Source organism: Triturus cristatus, chromosome 5_2 (assembly GCF_964204655.1).
Source record: "Triturus cristatus chromosome 5_2, aTriCri1.1, whole genome shotgun sequence".
In the NCBI taxonomy this organism is placed as follows: Eukaryota; Metazoa; Chordata; class Amphibia; order Caudata; family Salamandridae; genus Triturus; species Triturus cristatus.
In genome coordinates, this window is record NC_140588.1 from 498,026,127 (window position 1) to 498,045,916 (window position 19,790).

The following is a 19,790-nucleotide window of genomic DNA, read 5'->3' on the forward strand; positions in this document are numbered from 1 at the left end:
CGGAAGTTAGATGATGGTCTGGAGTTGTGTGGGAGGCTGTTCCAGGTCTTTGCTGCTATGCTGGGGAAGGAGTGACCTCCACTTCCACTTAGGTAGATGCGGAGAGTGTGGGCAAGAGAAATAGAGGTGGAGCGCAGTCTTTTCGACAGTTGGTGGTTAATGTAGGTGGGTCATTGGTTCTGTAGAGCTTTGTGTTTATGGGTCAGCAGCTTATATTCACATCTCTACTGTACGGTAAATCAGTTGAGTTTCCTGAGGAGGGGTGTAATGTGGGGTTTTCAGGGAAGGTTGAGTCAGGCTGATGCATTCTGTATGGCTTGAAGTCTCTAAAGAAGGTGTGCGGTGATTCCTATGTAGAGAGTGTTGCCGCAGTCCATTTGGCTGATGATGAGGGCCTGAATTACGGGGTGTCTTGTGTGCAGGGTTAGCCACTTGAAGACCTCATGTGGCATGTGCAGAGTGAGGAAGTAGGTGGACGAGACAGTGTTGATCTATGATTTCATGGTGAGCTTGTTGTCAATGATGATTCCAAGAATCCTGGTGTGGTCGGAGGGAGAGGGTGCGGGTCCCAAGTCTGATGGCCACCAGTAGTCATTCCATGTGTTGCTGTTATTGCCGTAGATCAGTACTTACATCGTGTCCGTGTTCATATGCAGGCAGTTTTTCTTCATCCAGTCGGCTTAGCTTGTCATGCATCTGTGGAAGTTGGTCCCAGTGGTGGTGGGGTCGTGGGTGAATGAGAGGATGGGTTGGTGTCGTCTGCGTAGGAAATTATGTTGAGACTGTGGGATCTGACGATGTTGGCCAACGGGGTCATATGTTCATTGAAGAGCATGGGGCTGAGGAATGAGCCCTGGGGGACACTGCAGGCGTTATTCTTGGGTTCGGAGATTAAAGGAGGGAGGTCGATCCTCTGGGTTATTCCAGTAAGGAAGTAGGTGATCCTTCTGAGCGTGTCCCATTGGATGCCGATGTGTTGGAGTCTGCTGAGAGGTTAAGGAGGATCACAGCTGCTGTTTCTCCTGGGTCGAGGAGGATTCGGATGTCGTCGGTAGCTGTTATCAGAGTGGTCTCGATACTGTGATCGTTGCGATAAATTACCATTGGTGTATAATTTATTCCCACTATTGACCTCCTTTTCTTTTGTCCATAGACTCAACCTTTGTTATGTGGGGTTATATGGGCAGTCTTCCCCTCCCTCCCTCCCTTCGTTCTGATGCAGCAATTATGTATACCGCACTAGGGATTTTACTATAAATGAATAGATCCATTATAATCAATAACATTTGCAGACAAAATTTATTTGCAATAGGAATAACGCACACACTCAGTGCTTATAACCTAAAAACAGCTTTGTTTTAGCGTTTACTTGGTCTGACATCTGTTTACTCCACTGGATTGCATCTAATCCTTTAAATAACCGACATCATGCACTTTTTTCATTGGCATGCCTAGAGCAATTCAATGTCCTTCTGGCCGCAAATGTACAAAATATGTCATGATGAGACTACCCCAGTTATGTCTGGGATCTCGGGGAAGGTTCACACAGACACCAGAAAGGAAGGATATTTCTCATTCATCAAGAAAATGAACTAGACATTCTTGGTACATTACTGGAATTTGATGCGGATTACAAATCCAACATTCTTTGACGATCTTATTGGCGCAACTCCCAGAACGCTGTATGCATTTCAATAAAAGCAGAATGACATATATTTTACAATTTAAAAGGAAAGATGAGATTCATTTAAAAGTTGTCTGCTGAAAACAAAGAAGATAACCATCTGTTCAGTCTGAACTAAATTAATATTTTTTTTTACATAAAAATGCATTGCTCAATTGTGGTGTATACACACATAAAGCACAACAAATCACGAAGCAGTAACAGTCTACTCCTGCTCCCAGAACCCAGCAAACTTTCCCACCACTTACCGACTGTTCCTTTTTTCCCTTGACCCTCTACAGGGCTCCCCTGCGTTTTGGATAAGTTTGCACTCTACAAATAACACATATACACATAGTGCTGCAGTACAGTGCATAATAGGACTCTGGTCCAAGGATGCTAACAGTATAGATACAGTTAATACTGTGGAGCAGTGCTTCCCAAACTGTGTGTCGTTGCGAGCGGAATTTTGGTGGACCACGATAGTTCAAGCAATAAATAAATATGATTAATGAATAAGATGCCTTTAAATTCAGCATTTATCACATTTGCTACTTCAAATACAGAGGTCAAATGTCAGGCTTCTTCTGACAAATTGCTGCTTATTTTTTAAACATGGGGATTCGTGTTTACAAACTCCTATCTCTTCTAAGTTAGGCAGAGAAAGAAAGCTAAGTGAATTATGAAATAATCTTGCTGGGGCGTGGGATGTGTGAAAGGAAATGCTGTAAGTTGTCATGTTTATGTAACACACAACAAAATGCAAATACCTGTAAATGAACTGTACACATTTAGCAGTTAGGAAGGCAGAAATGAGGCACATATTTTTGTAATTCTGAAGTGTGATGGAAACAAACATTTTAATAGGATCAAAACAAATTCTGACACTTGAGTTGGTGATGCTCAAATATTGAATATTCACTGAAAATCAATTTCCTGATATCATTTGTTTGCAATATAGCCTTAACAGTAAGACTGTACATCTGTGATCATTTCAAGGAAAAATGTGCTGTCTGTAAATGAGAGTGTGCTACCCAGTGGCCGAAGTGGGCGGGATCGGCAGGGCACGCGTGCCCCTACATCTTTAATTCTATACATTCCGTCGCCTACTTTTTATGTCTCGCCTGACCCAGCGCATGCGCTGGTCTGGCGAGACTTTTAGTGAGGGCTCAAAAAATGCTACCATGGCCAGCCTAGAGCTACAGTGCATGTGCGCGGGCGCGCGCTCAGGAGCAGAGGGTTGATGTGCCTGCTGCAAAGAAAATGTACCATGCCCATCACAAAGTGCACATATTGTAAATAGGTCAGTGGGTTACTGCTTTTGTCAGTAAGATCCTTTTGCTACTTGCAGTTTATAAGTTAAAACCCTAACAAAGAACAGTGAGCTATTAACTTTCATCTAAAAGCTGCATGCAAACTGCAAGGTATAAACTAGAGCTTTATGTTTTTTTTCCCTAAGCCTTTGATTATCCTAATATTACAAAAAGTGTTCATTTGGATAAAAATCAATAATGATTATTAAAGAGAACCCCCAATCATGATATTAAGTTTTAAATTCTGAGTTTGTGTTTCTCCAGATCAATCACTATTAAACTATACTGCCTACTAATATGGCTGTCATGTGACTCCTACACCTTGTAGTCCTTTGTCTTATGTAACATTTCCTATACAGTGATTTACACATGTAAAATTGATTGTCTCTGTGTATATTGCTGACGACAGAAACTCCATGGCTCGGAAACAAATGGCTTGTGCTTCCACTTTTAAGCATATTTGGGACATTCTGTGATTAGATACATATCCCACTTTGTGAATTTATTTTAATGTCAATAACTCATATTAATCGTTAAATAATCATGTGTATCCATTATTTGAATTACATAACAAAATAAGCTGTAACTGGTCAGTGAAATGCCAAACAAATACTAAAGATTGGGATGTTTTGCCAATCCTGGCCACACCTCTAACTCCGCCCACTGATCCAATCCTCAGGTTATTCCCGCCCTCTGATTCCCCGCCCACAGTTCCCCTACTTTTTTCCCCCCACTTCGACCAATGGTGCTACCACATAATGCTTTAATTACATTAAAAAATCGCCGCCCCATGTTCATTAGAGCTAGCTGGGCTGCAAATGTTTTTCGTTCTAAAAATTGGGTCATGGTTCTAAAACGTTTGGAAAGCACTGCTGCAGAGGTATGGGCTATGGATCCCAATAATCTTAAAGAGGACAACCCATTAAATGGTCAACTGTAAAAAAAAAATTATTATGACGTTGGGCCAATGAGACAAGGGTAATGGAATGTTGGCAGGGCGTGGAGGTATCGGGCTCAGACAGGAGGACCAATGGCAGAATTAATAAAGGGGCAACAGGGGCACAGCTCCCCGGGCTCACTATGGGGATCCGTAGGTTTCCCTTGCCTGGTGCTCAGTAAATTCTAAATAATCACTTGCATTGTACAAATGAAATGCAAGAATGTTTTTATGCCACCTCTAAAGGCAGTAATGCAGTCCAGAATACAACACAATGTTTAAGATATGGAGCAGAGGCATTTACTGGTAAGCACATATGTTAGAGATCCTACTGTTTGTCATGTTTTTTACGCGTTCCTTCTTGCTACATATTTCTTAATGGTGCAAACGTATTATTATTACTATTTGCACAGGAGATTAAAGTTAAGGGCTGCAGGCATTGCTGTGTGGTTCAGAGATGGCAGCCTTTTTTCAGAGCTCTGCTAGTAGGACCTGTACCAGGGAAACAGTGAGGTAGCAGCCAGGCAAGCACTATCGGGCTTCCAACCAGGAGAAGATAACGACCAATTGAGGATGGGGGTGCTTTAACCTCTTGAGTGCCCATGACGAGATGGTCTCGTCATGGGCCGCGGTTGCACTGTGCCCATGACGAGACTATCTCGTCATGAACCCCGCCCGCTAATGAAAGGGCCGGCACAGGGCGGGGAAAGGGCGGGGCACTCAAGGGGTTAATGCCCATCCTGATTGACTATGAGAATGCAGAATGCTAGATTTCACCATGTGAAGTAAACTAGTAAAAAACAAATTTGTCAGATTTTTATGGATATCAGCCGATTGGAATGGCCATCTCCCCTGGTGTGGTAATGCAGGGGGTTTTATCAAAGGTGTTATTGTAAGACAAGATGTGCATGACTCGTGAAGGCTAGTGTCCTGTGGACTGGGAATACTATGCCTCCATCATTTGTTCACAATCACTATGGTTATCCTTTGAACCACTGCAGCCAAGCCTTCCACAAGTTTGTACCTAGCCCCTTTAGCTGTGCAGTTTGGGATTTACCAGGGGTCCATGCCTCCGGGCAGGCCCTGAGCTCACTGCAGGCTGCCAACCGTTGCTGCTCATAGGCTTTGTTCACAGGGTTCAATGCAGGGCCTTGCCTCCGGCCAGCCACTGAGCCCGGCTGTCCACGGGTAGATAACACCTGCAGCGCACTGCCATCAGCTGTGAGCCATTGTGGGTTGAAAGTCACTTTGCCCCCCGATAGTGCGCACAACCTACAGTCATATGCAGTGTGACCGACTGCTTGGCGTTGCTCCAGGCCAGTCAGTACACCTTACTCTCTGCCAGCAGACAGCTTACCCCGTGCACGCATTTGGGGATGTGCAGCGAGGGGCTGGCCACAAGGCCTGGACTGCAGCCAGGCCCTTCTACCACCCCAATGTGTACAGCAACCCCAACTTGTGGACACTGGCCAAACTCAAAATTAGCTGTCTAAATACTTTTTTTCCAGACTTCACAATTCTTATGCTGGATAGAGGCCCAGGGGGGGTCGCCGGGATCTGCAGTAGGTCTGAGATCAGCAGATCCATCAATGGAATTTTTTAAGTTTTATTTTCATATCGGAGACAGAGGATCCTTTAAAGCATCTTTTATGGGCATTTTGGTCTGTGTAGGTTTACCTCGCCCCTTTAAGCCCTTCTTCTTTTTACTTTTCCCAACACGGAACTCATTGCACAGTGTTGGGTAAAGGAAGACGCAACATAAATGTTTCTGTGACGACCAGACATTTAAAATCCAGCAGATTTGCAAATGTGCATTGCACTAAGGGAGAAAAAGCTCCTTTACTATATATATTTTTTTAAAGAAGTCGCTGCTCTCCGTGGATTCGTAAATCCTCAGAAGATGCGCAAATTAATGTTCCAGATATTTCTAGCACGTAACGTCTTCTTGCCTAACCTGAGCTCCTTTTACATGTTAATTTCTCAAAAACTACTGAACTGATTTATACCAGATCAACAATTGACCAATCTTTTTATCACCGCCAGAACAGCATATGCCAAGGTCAATAAATAAATGTGGGCTCAACCCCTGGTAGCTATGGAACGACACAGACATATCTAACTTAAGGAATATACATGTTAGGTATTTAGCAGTACCAAAACAATAAGTCAAAACACAGCACAATAAATACCCCATAACCAATTTACAAACATGAAGACAATTTTAGGTAGAAAAGTGTCACAAACATGATTAAAATCCAATAAGGGGATACAGACATATAAACTTTTAAGACAACAAGCAGCAAGAAAAAGTAAAGCACAAACCAGAAAGGCCCTGTTCACTGATCACTGTTCCTGTTGACAGGGACTTATGTATTAATTCAGACCGATGTGAACGAGCGCAGGTCGGATACACAAAGAAGGTCATCCTTGTCAAAGTTTTTTCCAGCGAACTCACTCCTTTTAAATGGAAATCAATATCCTCTAGCAAGCCAGGGTCGAAGCCTGTATCTGGCAAAATCCTCTCAAAGTCAGATAGCAGTGGGCTGAGGTCCTGCTGAAACTATTGGATTTTTTGCATCTTTCGTCAAGATTTCTACCTACAGACGTAGCTTCTTTTTCGTAGCTCAAAATACTCCAGCGGGATAGCCTGAACATCCATCTAGCAAAGACTTCTCATTGTCAGATACCTTTGCCACAAGGTCCCGTTGAAGCTCCGGAGGTCTTGGAGGTACAAATTATCAGCCTTTCAGGAGCAGTTCCTCTTGGAAACCGATAAGGCTTTGAGGACCTCAAGGAAACTACCTAATGAATGAGAAAAAGGTTCCCATGGGCAAACCTTCCACCTTTTGCAGCACATCCTGTTTGCCTTATTGCAAACTATCCCAGTGCACAGCCTAAGTGAAATCCAACATAGCAGAACTCTTCTGCCCCTGGAGGAGGCTGGTGACCTAGCCAGGGATCTGTCCAGGGTAAGGAATAGACCCTCTCCTCCACAAACATATCAAATAGGTCCTGAGACCAGTTCCCCTTCACAATGGGACGGTGCCAAGATGGCTACATTGGCCCCTGGGATCAAAAGGCCTCTTTTCCCCAGGTCTCACTTTACATGTAACAATGAATGGGCTGGCTTCACGCTGGTTCCTTTCAAGTTAATTAAGTCCTTGAACACTCCCCAAATGCCCTTCCTAAGAGAGAATGAGCCACATACCTCCTACCCAGGCATTTCTGTTAAAAGGCCTATGCCATTGCTTTTGCTCAGGGAACATTTTTCACTTCCCATTAAGGCTAGTGCACTGACAAGGGGCGGCTCCTGGCAAGCTAATGCAAATTAGCCCACTGGGGATTCAGGCAGGCAAAGTCCACATTTTTAAAATTACTTTTCCTGTATATCTATGAAAAATTCAAATTCACCACTGAATTGCATTATAATGAATATCAAAACAGTAGTTGGGATCATTTATGTGCATTAACTCAAACCAAAGTCAGCAAAAATAGTATTTCAATTGCACTTTAGTTTTTATCATAGGAGCAGCTACAACCATGTATAGGAAAAATAGTTTTTGGTGGCTAGTCACTGTAGGCAGTTGCCAACATGAAATTCTTACATGTTCTACTTTTAAATATTAGGCACCAAACATTGTGTGCTACAATGTCTACTTAGAGTCGAGTTACTTAATATTTAAAAGTAGGGCTTGCTAATGTCAAAAAGGGATATTTTGGAAGGTTTGCATGCAGGTTTAAAAGCAGCAGTAGTAAGGATGCACAAGCAGGACTGAAGTCATGTTTTCCCTTGTCAGTTTAGTGTATACCACAATATGTGCAGCAGTTCACAGGCAACATTTAACTTTCTATGGCACTAGTGAATTTTCCTGCATCATGTATTATGGCCATACCTGAAAGTTAAATACGCCATTTGGGGATTGTTTCCACATTGTGGGAGTCACATCCCATACACTGGGCACTGGACAAATGTACCCCAGTGGGAAAAGTAAAAAAAACAGCAAAACTAGCGAGCAAAAAAAAATGGGGGACTACGCTAAAAGAGGCATTTTCTAAAGATAGATAGATAGATAGATAGATAGATAGATAGATAGATAGATAGATAGATAGATAGATAGATAGATAGATAGAAAGACAAATAGATATATCTTCAAGGTATATAGATGTGGATTTAATAATGGTAAAGTTATACTTACCTAAAAATGCTCACCTTCACGATATTGTGGCACTTAATTTGGCTACAATATTTCTGCAGCTCAATATTTAAAATACAGTAATCTGGTAGTAAGCCTATTGATCAAGGAAAACTAGAAATATTTTGTGCGAAAGTGGCCTCAAGGATAACTCATCATCTGGCCCCCTTAATTTATGGCACACCTTATGTGAATCCTCTGAAAGTGACCCTGTCATTTAAGAATCTGATTTAACCAAATCCAAAAACAGCAGTAAGTTGTTGACATGTTCAAATGATGCTCTCACAAACGTACATGCTTTGAATGGGCAACAGAGATGAACATAATGCAAAGTGTATTTTCAAAGGATGCAAAGCCTTAAATGATTCTTTGGATGCACTTGGTCAAATGTCAATATAGTGAATAAAAACAACATTGCCAATAAAGTTTTAGCTGGTGGCGGGCAGGGGTGGGATGGGGGTGCCAAAGAGTAGGGCAACAAAATGAGTGCACCATTGTGAGACTCTGCCGGTCGGGACAACCAGACAATATTTATTCTTAGAAAAGAATCATACTTTGGAGCTTGAAATGCACAGTTTAGACACTGGAAGGTGATGAGCGGAGTATGAGGGTGCTTACTATAGTGACTATGGAGTGCACTCTGGAGCTCTCTCTGAGGCCTGGCCTGTCCAAGCCTTGACACTAGGTATGTTGCAGTACCATACACAGGCGAGACATCCTGTGATAGAAGTCAGCTGAGGATCCTGGTGCGCTGGGGGAGTTTGACTGTGTGTCTCAGATGGGGCTTAGTTTCGCCGCGTGGCCTCAAGGCAGGATGCCGGGCACACTTCCCCATAAAGGGCTGTCTGAGTGTGGTTGACTCAGTCTACTGAGTTTCGGCAGCTGTCGGCTGCACCACACCCTACCAACCTTCTAAGTCACTTTCCTCTCAAACCTGACTGTTGACTAACTGGTTATACCTAGCCCTCATGTTGTGAGTGCTGCACTGCTCTTAATGCAGCACCTCAAATCTCCTGGTGCCCTCTGCACCAGTCTCTGCCCCACACCCCTATCAATTATGTATGGCTGGATGAAAGTAAAAAGGCCTGCTTGATCGCTGAAGGTCAAAAAGTCAGCATAGAGTGCTGACTACTGCCTGGACTCTGCTGGCACTCTCATGGAGACTACCTGCACCACATACATGAGCAAACAGGACCACATGCAGCCAAAGCTAGCATTTGAGAACAAACATTCTGCCAGATATACCAGTCAGGAGGCACAAAATGAAGATGACCAAGCCGACAAAGACACATGCTCGGATCAGACACTTTAAACCACTCAATGCTCTGCTACTTGACATGAAGCAGAGATTTGTGATTATTTACTCCAAGATTGTCAATATAACCAACCACCTAAATAGAATGACAAACATGATGATTACATTGACCATTTGAAGCAGTATGTATCAGATTCTCAAGATTCATCTGGCAGTAGAGACAAGAAAAATCCCCTACTGAAAATAATTGGTGGCAAACCAGGCATAAAATGAAGGTCTTGAGGCCCATTTATGCCACAACTTGTGCATATTGGGAGTCCCTCAAAAAAACTGCCATGAATAGAGTTGAGGACTACATACAGTGCCTACTGAAAACTGTATTTAATAATGCTGCATTTTCCCCTATATTCTCAACTGGGAGAGCGTACAGATCTCCAGGGCCGCATCCCCCACCTGGTGAACTGCTCGCTCAGTATTTGCCCGGCTGCTCAATTTCAAGGACTGTGACTTAGTTCTTCGTCTGTCTCATGAAACGAGAGATCTTCAGTATCAGCGGAATCATATTTCTATCTATCCTGATATTACTGCAGTAGACCATGCAGCTAGGCCTGAATACCTCTCCATCAAAAGATCCCTTCAAAATGCTCATGTACACTCCACTGTATCCATCTAAGTGAGGGTCACAGTCAAAGGCAAGCATCAGTGCTCAATGTTCACCAGCCCCAAGCAGGCCACTGAATTCCTAGACATTAATCTTTGGCACTCACTTTGCCGCCATAGTGAGGACCTACCCACCTGAGTGGCTAGTGCGCCTGCAATATTTGACTTGGCATCAGTGAATGCCTCTACCAAGTAGAAACTTATCTGGCACCCAATGTGCCCATGCTAAATCCTGTTTCTTCCTTAGCACATCGTCATTGATTGTAATCCCAGCCTCCTGCTCTCTCCAGAATGGGTTAAACCTGTTCTTCATAACCACAGGGATTATATTGTTTATTTTTTGGGTATTGCTGCACTGGTTAATTAGGATTATTTTGCACTTTGATAACTATATATGTTCTTAACTTGTCTGTGGTTTGGGAGAGGGATGGGAGGGACTGTGTACTATCTATGATGATTTGGGTTTATCGGAGTGGGTGAGGAGATGCAATTCGTTTGACACCAACAGCGCTAGTTGCCTTAAGGTTGATATTACCATAAAGTCGAAATTGCATGTCCCATGCATACCCCAGACCAACCTGGCTGCCATGAACACACTACCAGTCCCATGCTAGATACACACCCCCTTAAGCTATTAACTTGGAATTTATGTGGTATGAATGAGCCCTGCAAAGCTCGCCCTGTGTTAGCTTACTTAAATAGGAACAGGGTTGACACTTGTCTCCTCCAAGAGACCCAGCTGAATAACTTCACGACTTCACAACTTCAAACGAGATAGCTTAGTGTCAAACCAGATGGCTCTTGTGTTTGTATGCCAGAAGGTTTGCTATTACTATAGGAAAAAATGTATACCTACTTCTGCACAAATTTAGATGTGATCCTGAAGACAGGTTCATTATATTACATGATAGTATGAGATGCAGGCTTCTCATGATCATCTGCATTTACATTTGAAATGCTGATTGCCCCAAATTCTCCAGAAACTTATGGGTGACTATGGTGCAATTCAACCTTGGGGTGATCATTTTGGGGGATTTTAATGTTGTTATAGACTCCTTCCTTGATAGGACAGAGGTGGTACAGTGCCCTCACCCTAAAGCTGCATCCCATCAAAGTGTCATTATGACTAAGGATGCACTAGTTGACATTTGGCACATTAGGCATCCCAAGGCTCTGGAAGGTACTTGCATATCCTCTGCACATAATTCTTAGTCACGGCTTGACCACTGGTTGGTCATTAAAGATGCTGAAGCTTATGCTACACAGGTACTACATATGCTTTTGACAATATCGTATTATGCCCCGTTTCTACTTAAAATGCCCGTCCCTGAAGCGCAACATCAGGCATTGAATTGGAGGCTGCCCCCTAAGGCTTTATTAGAGCCCATATTTAAGGATGGAATTTGTTCAGCCATACAAGACTATTTCGCACTCAACAAAAACTCTGTCATTAGTCTACATGTACATTTTGACAAAAGAAAATAAGCAGTATTTACCTGTCTCCACACCACCATGGCCTCACTACATCAGAGCTCCACCACCACAACACCACCAGCACAACAGGAACATCTAAATCAGCTTGGTGTAATCCCACCAGCATGACAGTGACGGAGTACTGTTAGCCAACAGAGAAGACCACAGCAGCAGCAGTCTCCTGTCTATTGCCGCAACATCTAAATATGGCGGGCGGACCTCTGTCAGCTTGACAGAGTACTTGGGACTGCTGCCACGGCAGTATGGCGGTAGTGCCACCAAGATCTAAATCAGGCCTTCAGTCTGAGCTCAAAGAATACAGGGAGGTTGTGAACAGGAAGGTTACAGACAGGGAACTCTGCTCCCTTAGCAAGGAAGCCACAACTAGGGAGAGAGACCAAGCAGTTCACTTCCTCGTCTACTCAACAAACCCAAAGCCAGCTCAGATATTCAAATAAATTACCATATATGAAACGGGTGCCATTCTACATATTTATATCTTTTTACTCTGACACATCCATCTAAAACATCTCCTTGTAGTACAGACAACTCGTCATTCCTTGATACAATTGAACCCGCTTGGCTAAGACAAGTGAGAAAATTATCCGCAGCCTGCCAAGTGTTAAAGCCCCTAGGGCAGATGAGCTACCAGCTGAGTTCACCCTGATACTTGTTCTTGACCTACATGCCTTGTATGAAGAGTTCAGACTAAACAGGTACCCTTCCTCCCTTGCTCTGTGAGGCTTTAATTGTCACCATCCTGAAACTAGGGAAACCAGTTGAGCTTTTCAACTTCTACCTTATGCTCACGATGCTAAACATTGATAACAAAATACTTACTAAACTAATAGCAAATAGAATATTGCCTTTTTTCTCAAATCTGATAGGACCAGATCATTTGGGATTCATATCCAGGCACTCAGCTAGATCCCAAACTGAATGCTGCAGCTGTTTTCCTAGATGCCACTAAGTGATTTGATTCACAGGAGTGGCTGTATCTTTCTGTATTATTACAGCAACTCTGATCTAGTGACAATTTCATTAGTTGGTCAAAGTATTGTATAATAAATCCGCAGACTATATGAGATAGAATAGATTAAATCTCAGACTTTATTTCTATATTCAGGGGTCCCAGAAAGGATGCCAACTCTACCTTATATTATTTGCAGTTGCAATTGAACGTTGGGCTGCCAGATTACAGCGACATGACATCAGTTTCATAGCCTGGCGACTCACTGTATCTTTGTAAGTCGATGATGTCACTGAGATCTTGTAAATAACATCTCACTAATTATTCCAGAGTTTCTTAGATTTTAGTATCTGTCCAGCTTATCGTTCAACTGGACGAAAACAGTTATTTTCCCTGTCACACTGTCTTTACCTGTGTGCTCCCTTTAATACCTTTTGAACTGGTGTGATGTGTCAGTCTAATATCTCAGAATCTAATTTAGTAGAGATATTGAAATGGTACTGTGGGGAGACCTATGGAACCGCTGTTGAAAAGCTGGAGGATCAGATTGCCGGTTGGATAAAGCTGCCCCCAGTCCCTGGCTGGTAGACTGCCAAGATGCTTGTCTTCCACGATATTTGTATTTATTCATGAATATCCCTATATCTCTTGTCCAGCACTTCTTCAAAAGATATATGTCCTGCATGATCAAATCTGCTCGGGCAGTCAAGCAACCATATTTACCTTGGGAAATACTGACACTCACTTTGATCAGAGGGACCTAGTGGTTTCAGGTCCCGAATTTAATTATTTATACCCTCAGGCTCACTTAGCACTCTTTTTTATCACCACACATGATTCAGCCACACACTTCTATTGAGGCTGATGTAGTATCTCTCACTCCACTACGTACTGCTCTTTCCAACAAGTGCTTGAACTGGACCTGCTTTTATGCCGGGCCCATGTTGATCAGTTATACGTTTCTGGAAAGTCACCCATCGAAAATCTCCATCTTCCCTTGTTCTAGGACACTTGCATCTGGTTGATGGCTTTCTCCCATTGTCTGCTATCCAAGAGAGACCTTACCACAATCCACAATATGTTTTTGCTCTTTAGACTTCATGAATCTTGTAGAATCTCCAAATCCCTCCTACCTTTCCTTCTCGCACACTGTTATCCTTGCAACACTGCATCACCCCGTAGCTTAGTATCCCAGCTGTATAGCTCATCACAGACGGAAGCTGCACTTTACATCCCTACAGCAAAGGAGAAGTGATCCACAGAACTCGTAGAGCCGATAAAAGATTAGCAATGGAAATTCTGCTTAATGACTGGGGCTCTCTCCTCGAACAACAGGCTCAGACTGATATACATTAAATTCTTACATAGGATATATCACACTCCTACAATGTTATATAAATTGGGCCTCACGGGCAAATCTGACTATAGCAGATGCAAGGCTTGTTAATGCAGACTTCTTACATTTGGCACAGCGGTGCTCACAAATCATTGATTATTGGACTAAGGTATTCAGGGCTCTAACCGACATGATTGATGATTCTGTGCAGAATACCCATGTTTTAGCTCTCCTCGGATATGTTAAAGGCTTTGCTGTTATTGTTAAGAAGTACACTGCCCTGGCCTTATTGTGGGCAAAGAGACTTATGGTAATCCATTGAAGACATGGCTTCCCCCCACCACCCCCCTAGCCAGCATCCCCTCCTCCACCCCCACCACGACAGCAAAGATTTGAGGACTGGCAGAAAGATATAATGTATTGCAATGAACAAGTTGATGATTACTGGAAACGAATGTCTGCTCAATCCATGCACAAGGATATCTGGGTCCTCATCCAGGCGTATCTTTTTCTGCGTTCAGACTCAGCTCTTGAGACTGAAGGCCCTGCCTTGTGTACCTGACTCTGTCTGACGTTATCTGGTTCTGAGTATATCTGTGCTGCTGAGTGCTGACAACACTATTGACGGGGTTGTCTGGGTGTACCCGGACAACTGTTGATATCTGTGGCTGATTGCAGGTTAGGTTTACTATCAGCAATGAGCTTGATAGTTGTGCTCTCTGCATTGGGTGGTTATTCTTCTGTTTTGTTCAATAATTTCAATAAATAAATTGTTTTCGCTGGTGAGTCCTCGGAGGAGTTCAAGTCACTGTGTGACAGTGATAGGATAATGATACTCACATGGAAGTGATCGAACAAAAAGAGCTTAAGACATCCCAGGAGAAGTTTTGGACACATCAATAGTGTGCAATGATCACTGGACCATACTGGGTACAAGCATTAATCCTGGGAGAATCGCAAGTTTTAAACCAGAATATGACTGCAGAACATGAAACCCTTTATACATTTGCATAAGTGTCCATGTCCGAAAACATGAAGACACATTAGGATTCAGATCCACTAGCATATCAAAGTATTCACGTTGCCATCCAGAAAAGAGGAGATGATGTCATGAAGAGAAGCCAAAATAATGGCGCTCGTGAAGGCCTCAGAGGTCTTAGTGTTTGCCATGGTGACTGCAAAATTCGCTCTGAATACTGGTAGACATGCCCCCTTGTTTAAGGCTGGCATTCCTCAGCCCATTTGCTACATTTCCCTTTGTCCATTTGGGCCGGGTGCCCCTTCTCTCCTACCCTTGCCTATTTGCCTTTTGATGATACTAATTCGGCTTGTTGGCAGATCCTACCACACACCCTGCTAACTTACTAGATGCAGCTGGTTTCGTATTAGATGTATGTTCACAAAGCCTGAGGAAGTGCCCTGAGTTTGGACTCCGCATCACGTACAAATTCCCTGCTACTCAGGGGTCACCTCCTAACCTTTAGTGTACCATATGGCCAAATCTGATGAAGCAGAATACCACTTGTTGCAGAGCACGGGTTACAAATCTTTCTGTTTTTTAAGCACTGAAATGTATTGATAGGAGAGCTAGCACTGTTTTGGATCCTATTCCTCCAAATGGCAAACAGGGCTAAAATTAGACTAGCTATGGTTTAAGCCATCCCGGTCACAATGAACACCTCTATCTGAGAGAAACAAATCTATCTAAGACAGAATATATCTTGCCTAATGGCTGCTGAGTCAACATCATTGGAAGTAAGATGCATACATACAGGTTGTGCCTTTAACAATTTCAAGATGTACAAAATATGGAATTTCAATGAGAAACAAACATGTGTCAGGATGGTAATGTTTTAGGAATCAACAGGTGTTGATCTAATTCTTGGGGTAAGTGATTCTCTAATTGATCGAAGCTGTGTATTCAAAAAGGGGGAGAAGATGAAGAGTTATTCCTGTTACCATTAAGTCTGGAGGGAGTAATTTGGTAAAGTCTTTTTTTTGGGATTTTCTGATCATTCCTCTTTGAAAGATCTATCTTAGCAGGCTCAATTATAAAACTATCTTGTTGAAGAGAGGCCTATGGCTATGGTGGAAAATCTTTGTGTTTCTCTCTTCACTGATGCAGGCCGCAAACCTTGAACATCCATGTTGTCGAAGGTCAAATGGTTGTTCTAATTGGTCCCAGAAGCTGTGTTCACTCCATTCAATATCCAACAAATCTATCCCCTTGACGTACAACACTAAGTGTGTGACTTAACCAAGGGCTAGGTGCCCAAAACCTCGGAAGCATGAGTACTGCCCGACATACCTAGGGTATTACAAGCTTGCATTACTGATCGGTCATTTGCCACAGTCACCTAATGTTTGTTGAAAGTTTCTCTGTAAATTGCAAAATAAAGGACTGGGAAGCTGGGCAAGAAAGGGAAAACGAGCATGGAATTCCACCAAGCCTGGAGAAACCTTCCAACTGAATTTTTACATATTCCCATAATCCCTACTCAGCTTTTTGATATCAAAAGGGACCTCAAGAGTCTGAATAGAATGTAAATATTGCTCAGCTTTAAGGATTTTTTTTTTATTGCACCTGCCTGTTTCCATGAGATTGCCCTGTGGGAAAAACTGCTCCAAGGAAGAAGCAACAATTTCCTCCCGTTATAACGAGCACAAAACTAAGATCTTCTACTCATTAATGAGTGGGAAAACATAAGTATTTTTGTCTCCACTTTCTCTCACTCCCAAAAGGCTAGTGGCATTAGGACCTCACGGCCTTAATAAAGGTGTTGCAAAGAGAATGACACTACTTGTCTGTCCTGCATCATTGTCTCATGCATATCTAATAGTGTATTTAATTTGTTCATTATGAGCGAGCGAGCATCTCTGAAAACATTAATTACTGCAAACCTTTCACTTAAATTATTCTGATTATTTTTATGGAAGCTAATGGATGGGCCATGCATTCTGAGACAGTCACTTGATATTCCAATTTTACAGAATGGAGTTGTAAGGCATTAACTGTGTTGTCTAATATTCTGCATATAGCACCCATCGTGACCAATATTGGTTAGGCTAGAGATGTAAATGGAATATTTGTTAGTCTGTGGGATCAAACCTACCCAAATCCAGGGATTTTGAGAGAAATTGATCATCAAAAGGGAAAATTCAGACTCCTCCTATGTAGGTATGGATCATAATTCTACATCTGATAGACCATTAATAAGGAACTAATTAATTGCATTACATCTCATTCATTCCATCCCAAGCCAAGCTCGCTTCTGAAGGGCACTCTATGGATCCAACATTAATTCCTTGAATTGACTAATCAACTGGCCACATATTGTCTCCCACAGCTTTGGATAAACAGAGATTAACAAATATAACATCCTATTATGTCCCTGAATACACTTTTTCTCCACTCTGTAGTTAATCAGCTTTGTCTCACTATGTCTGCTGTGTGTACCTAGCACGTACTGGTCACACGATCGCGAGGCAGGCTGGCTCTGACAACTCCTGCAAGCAGAAGCTGCCTTCAAAGCATGCATTGCCGTATGCTTCAATAACCCGTGATGGTGAGTAAGTTCTCTGTTTCTCGTACCTTGATGACGTGATCGTTATTTCTTGCTTCATCTGAATAATCGCTCTGTATTAGGGCATGGCACAGCTTCTCTGTCGACCACCTAATCTGCGGTTTTGGCGAGCTTTTTGAATATGTTCCTCTGCAGGGCCTTCGGTCTCTTCTGCGGCTGTGTACGGGATGGAGCAGGACTTTGACTCCACATGTGCCAGTCACAGAGGGCGCGGACGGCAGATGATGAAGCATGACACCAGGTGGTGTGTGAGGCCAGTCCTTCACTTTTTGTGTGATGTCCACACACACACTCACAACTGAACCTTGAGAACCTTCGGTCACAATACCGGGAGCGGCCCCATTTGTGTTTAACAGTTTACTAGTCACAGACCACTCTGCATCAATTCTTGGTGCACGCAGCACGCACTAGCAGTTTGCCGTGCTGTTGCAAATTCGCAGGGAAAGCTGACTTGTCTTTTCGGGCACGTATACCCTACTCATCACCAGCTGTAGTATCTTCCCCAGTCCAGAAGCATGCAGATGAATTATGCAGCAAGGAAGCTGCAGTCAAGCATTACTTCATTCTTCAGCACACACTCACACTCTGCGCATTACATCATACTTCACCTTAACCACATTCTAACACCTCCCCGAATATTACATACTTCCTGTTCAGAGTCTGCCCAGAACAATAAGTGTCCTAGTGTGCATAATATCAATATGCTACAAATGCAAAAAGGTCTATTTGGGCGGGCAGGTAGACCTGTCTCCGGGATGTAAAAACTGTGACAAGGAAGGCGGATGAGGTTGTAGCTGTCATTTACTGGCAGATAGGGAGAGAGAGTAAGCTTAGGATTTTATTTCCTTGAGGTGCCTAAGCATTAGACAATGATAAGCGGAAATTTATATTAGAATATTAAACTGGCTCCGCCTACATATGTTGAATTAGATTTGATGACTTAATAGTAAAACAAAATGCATTATAAGAGAGTTGGGATACTCGCCTTTCACAGAAAGCTATTAAATGTCAGTTTCTAGTGTCCAGAATATTCATAAAACCCACATTTCCAGGGAGAAGAAGATGTCAACAATACAACGAGGAGTAAACAAGCATTTACCATTTTTAAAAGGTTCCAATTCATATTTAGCAGCATTTATTTCCCCTTGATTATCTGATTAATTGCTTCACCGTGTGTGTAGTCTAGGGATTCAATATAACTTATAGGTTTTCGAACAGATCACTTAGCAAAAGTACTATTGATTTTACTTACGCGATGTTTTCGAAGCAAGAAGAGTGACTTTACCACCAGCAAGGAAGTGGAATCCTAGTACATTAACCTGGTCATCGTCAGATTGATCTGCAAAATCTACAGGGAGGGTGAAAGATAATACACAGCTTAGAATTTCACATTTCATTTAGAAAAAGAAGTACTTAAGCCACAAATCAGGTTACCTTTAGCAGATATGATCTGCTCGTATTTATCAAAGTGGTTACTTGAATGTTTGGCAGTGTGCTGGCCAACATCACAGGGCACAAGGCTATGGTGTAGCATGCAGGACCTCTCAGGTTACTTTCTAAGTACCTGCAAGCACTGCCTGCTGGCTGCCTAGACGCACCAGTCTGAGAAGCCAAGGATAGAATGGCAGCAGAGAGAGAGAAAGGATAGGCAGAGGGAGAGGGAGAGGGAGAGGATGTGGAGTAACAGGCCAGAGCTACCTACTTTGGCACTGGGGAACCAAGTTATAGTCTCGGCATCGGCTCAACATCCTGTGATTCTGGACAAATCACACAATCACCCCGTGCCTACCCAAAAAATTGTGTCCTTGTGGAATGTAACTGGTGCTCAAGTAAAGCTCCAATTACCTTTGTCGATGCTGCTCTATATAAAACCTGAAGAACAATCTCGGGTTTTGGCTATATGGCAGCAAGGCCAAGCCTCATATTATCCAAAATACAAGAACGGTGCCAATGCTGCACTTAACTCTATTAGAGATTGGACCATGAACTGAATGAAACAGTTTCACTAACAACCACTTTTTCCGTTGGGTTTAATCCAAAATATTTCCATACATGTGGAGAGGTGTGGCTCACTGGTTAGAGGCGGCAGATCCGCAAGCAGAGAATCGGCCAGGGACCAGGGTTCAATTCCCGACGCGGCAGGGTCGTGGACCAGGGTCAAAACGGACTCGATAATTCTCGCCTCGGTACCTACTCTAACCAGGAACACACTCGGCAACTCTGGGCATTAGCTTGCCTCATCTCCACAACGGCCCCCCACATTCGCCGGGGATGCCTGGTTTCACCTTGGAGATACCCAGGAGGGACCATCTCACAGGGATAGCCAGGACGGGTTCCCCAGCGGTCTACAGCGCCACGACGCCTCAGGGCAGCAGTGCGCTTTACAAGACACATACATTTACATTT

General features: G+C 43.1%; 1 protein-coding gene across 2 annotated transcripts in view; it reads right to left on the reverse strand.

The window, feature by feature from the left end:
• The window catches only part of BBS9 (Bardet-Biedl syndrome 9), a 1,933,935-nt gene that overhangs the window by 865,045 nt on the left and 1,049,100 nt on the right, over positions 1-19,790 (reverse strand). For both annotated transcript variants that reach the window (XM_085607489.1, XM_085607490.1), the window contains exon 16: positions 18,637-18,732. In XM_085607489.1, the coding sequence (XP_085463615.1) occupies positions 18,637-18,732 (96 nt within the window). The remainder of the gene's footprint in view (positions 1-18,636; positions 18,733-19,790) is intronic.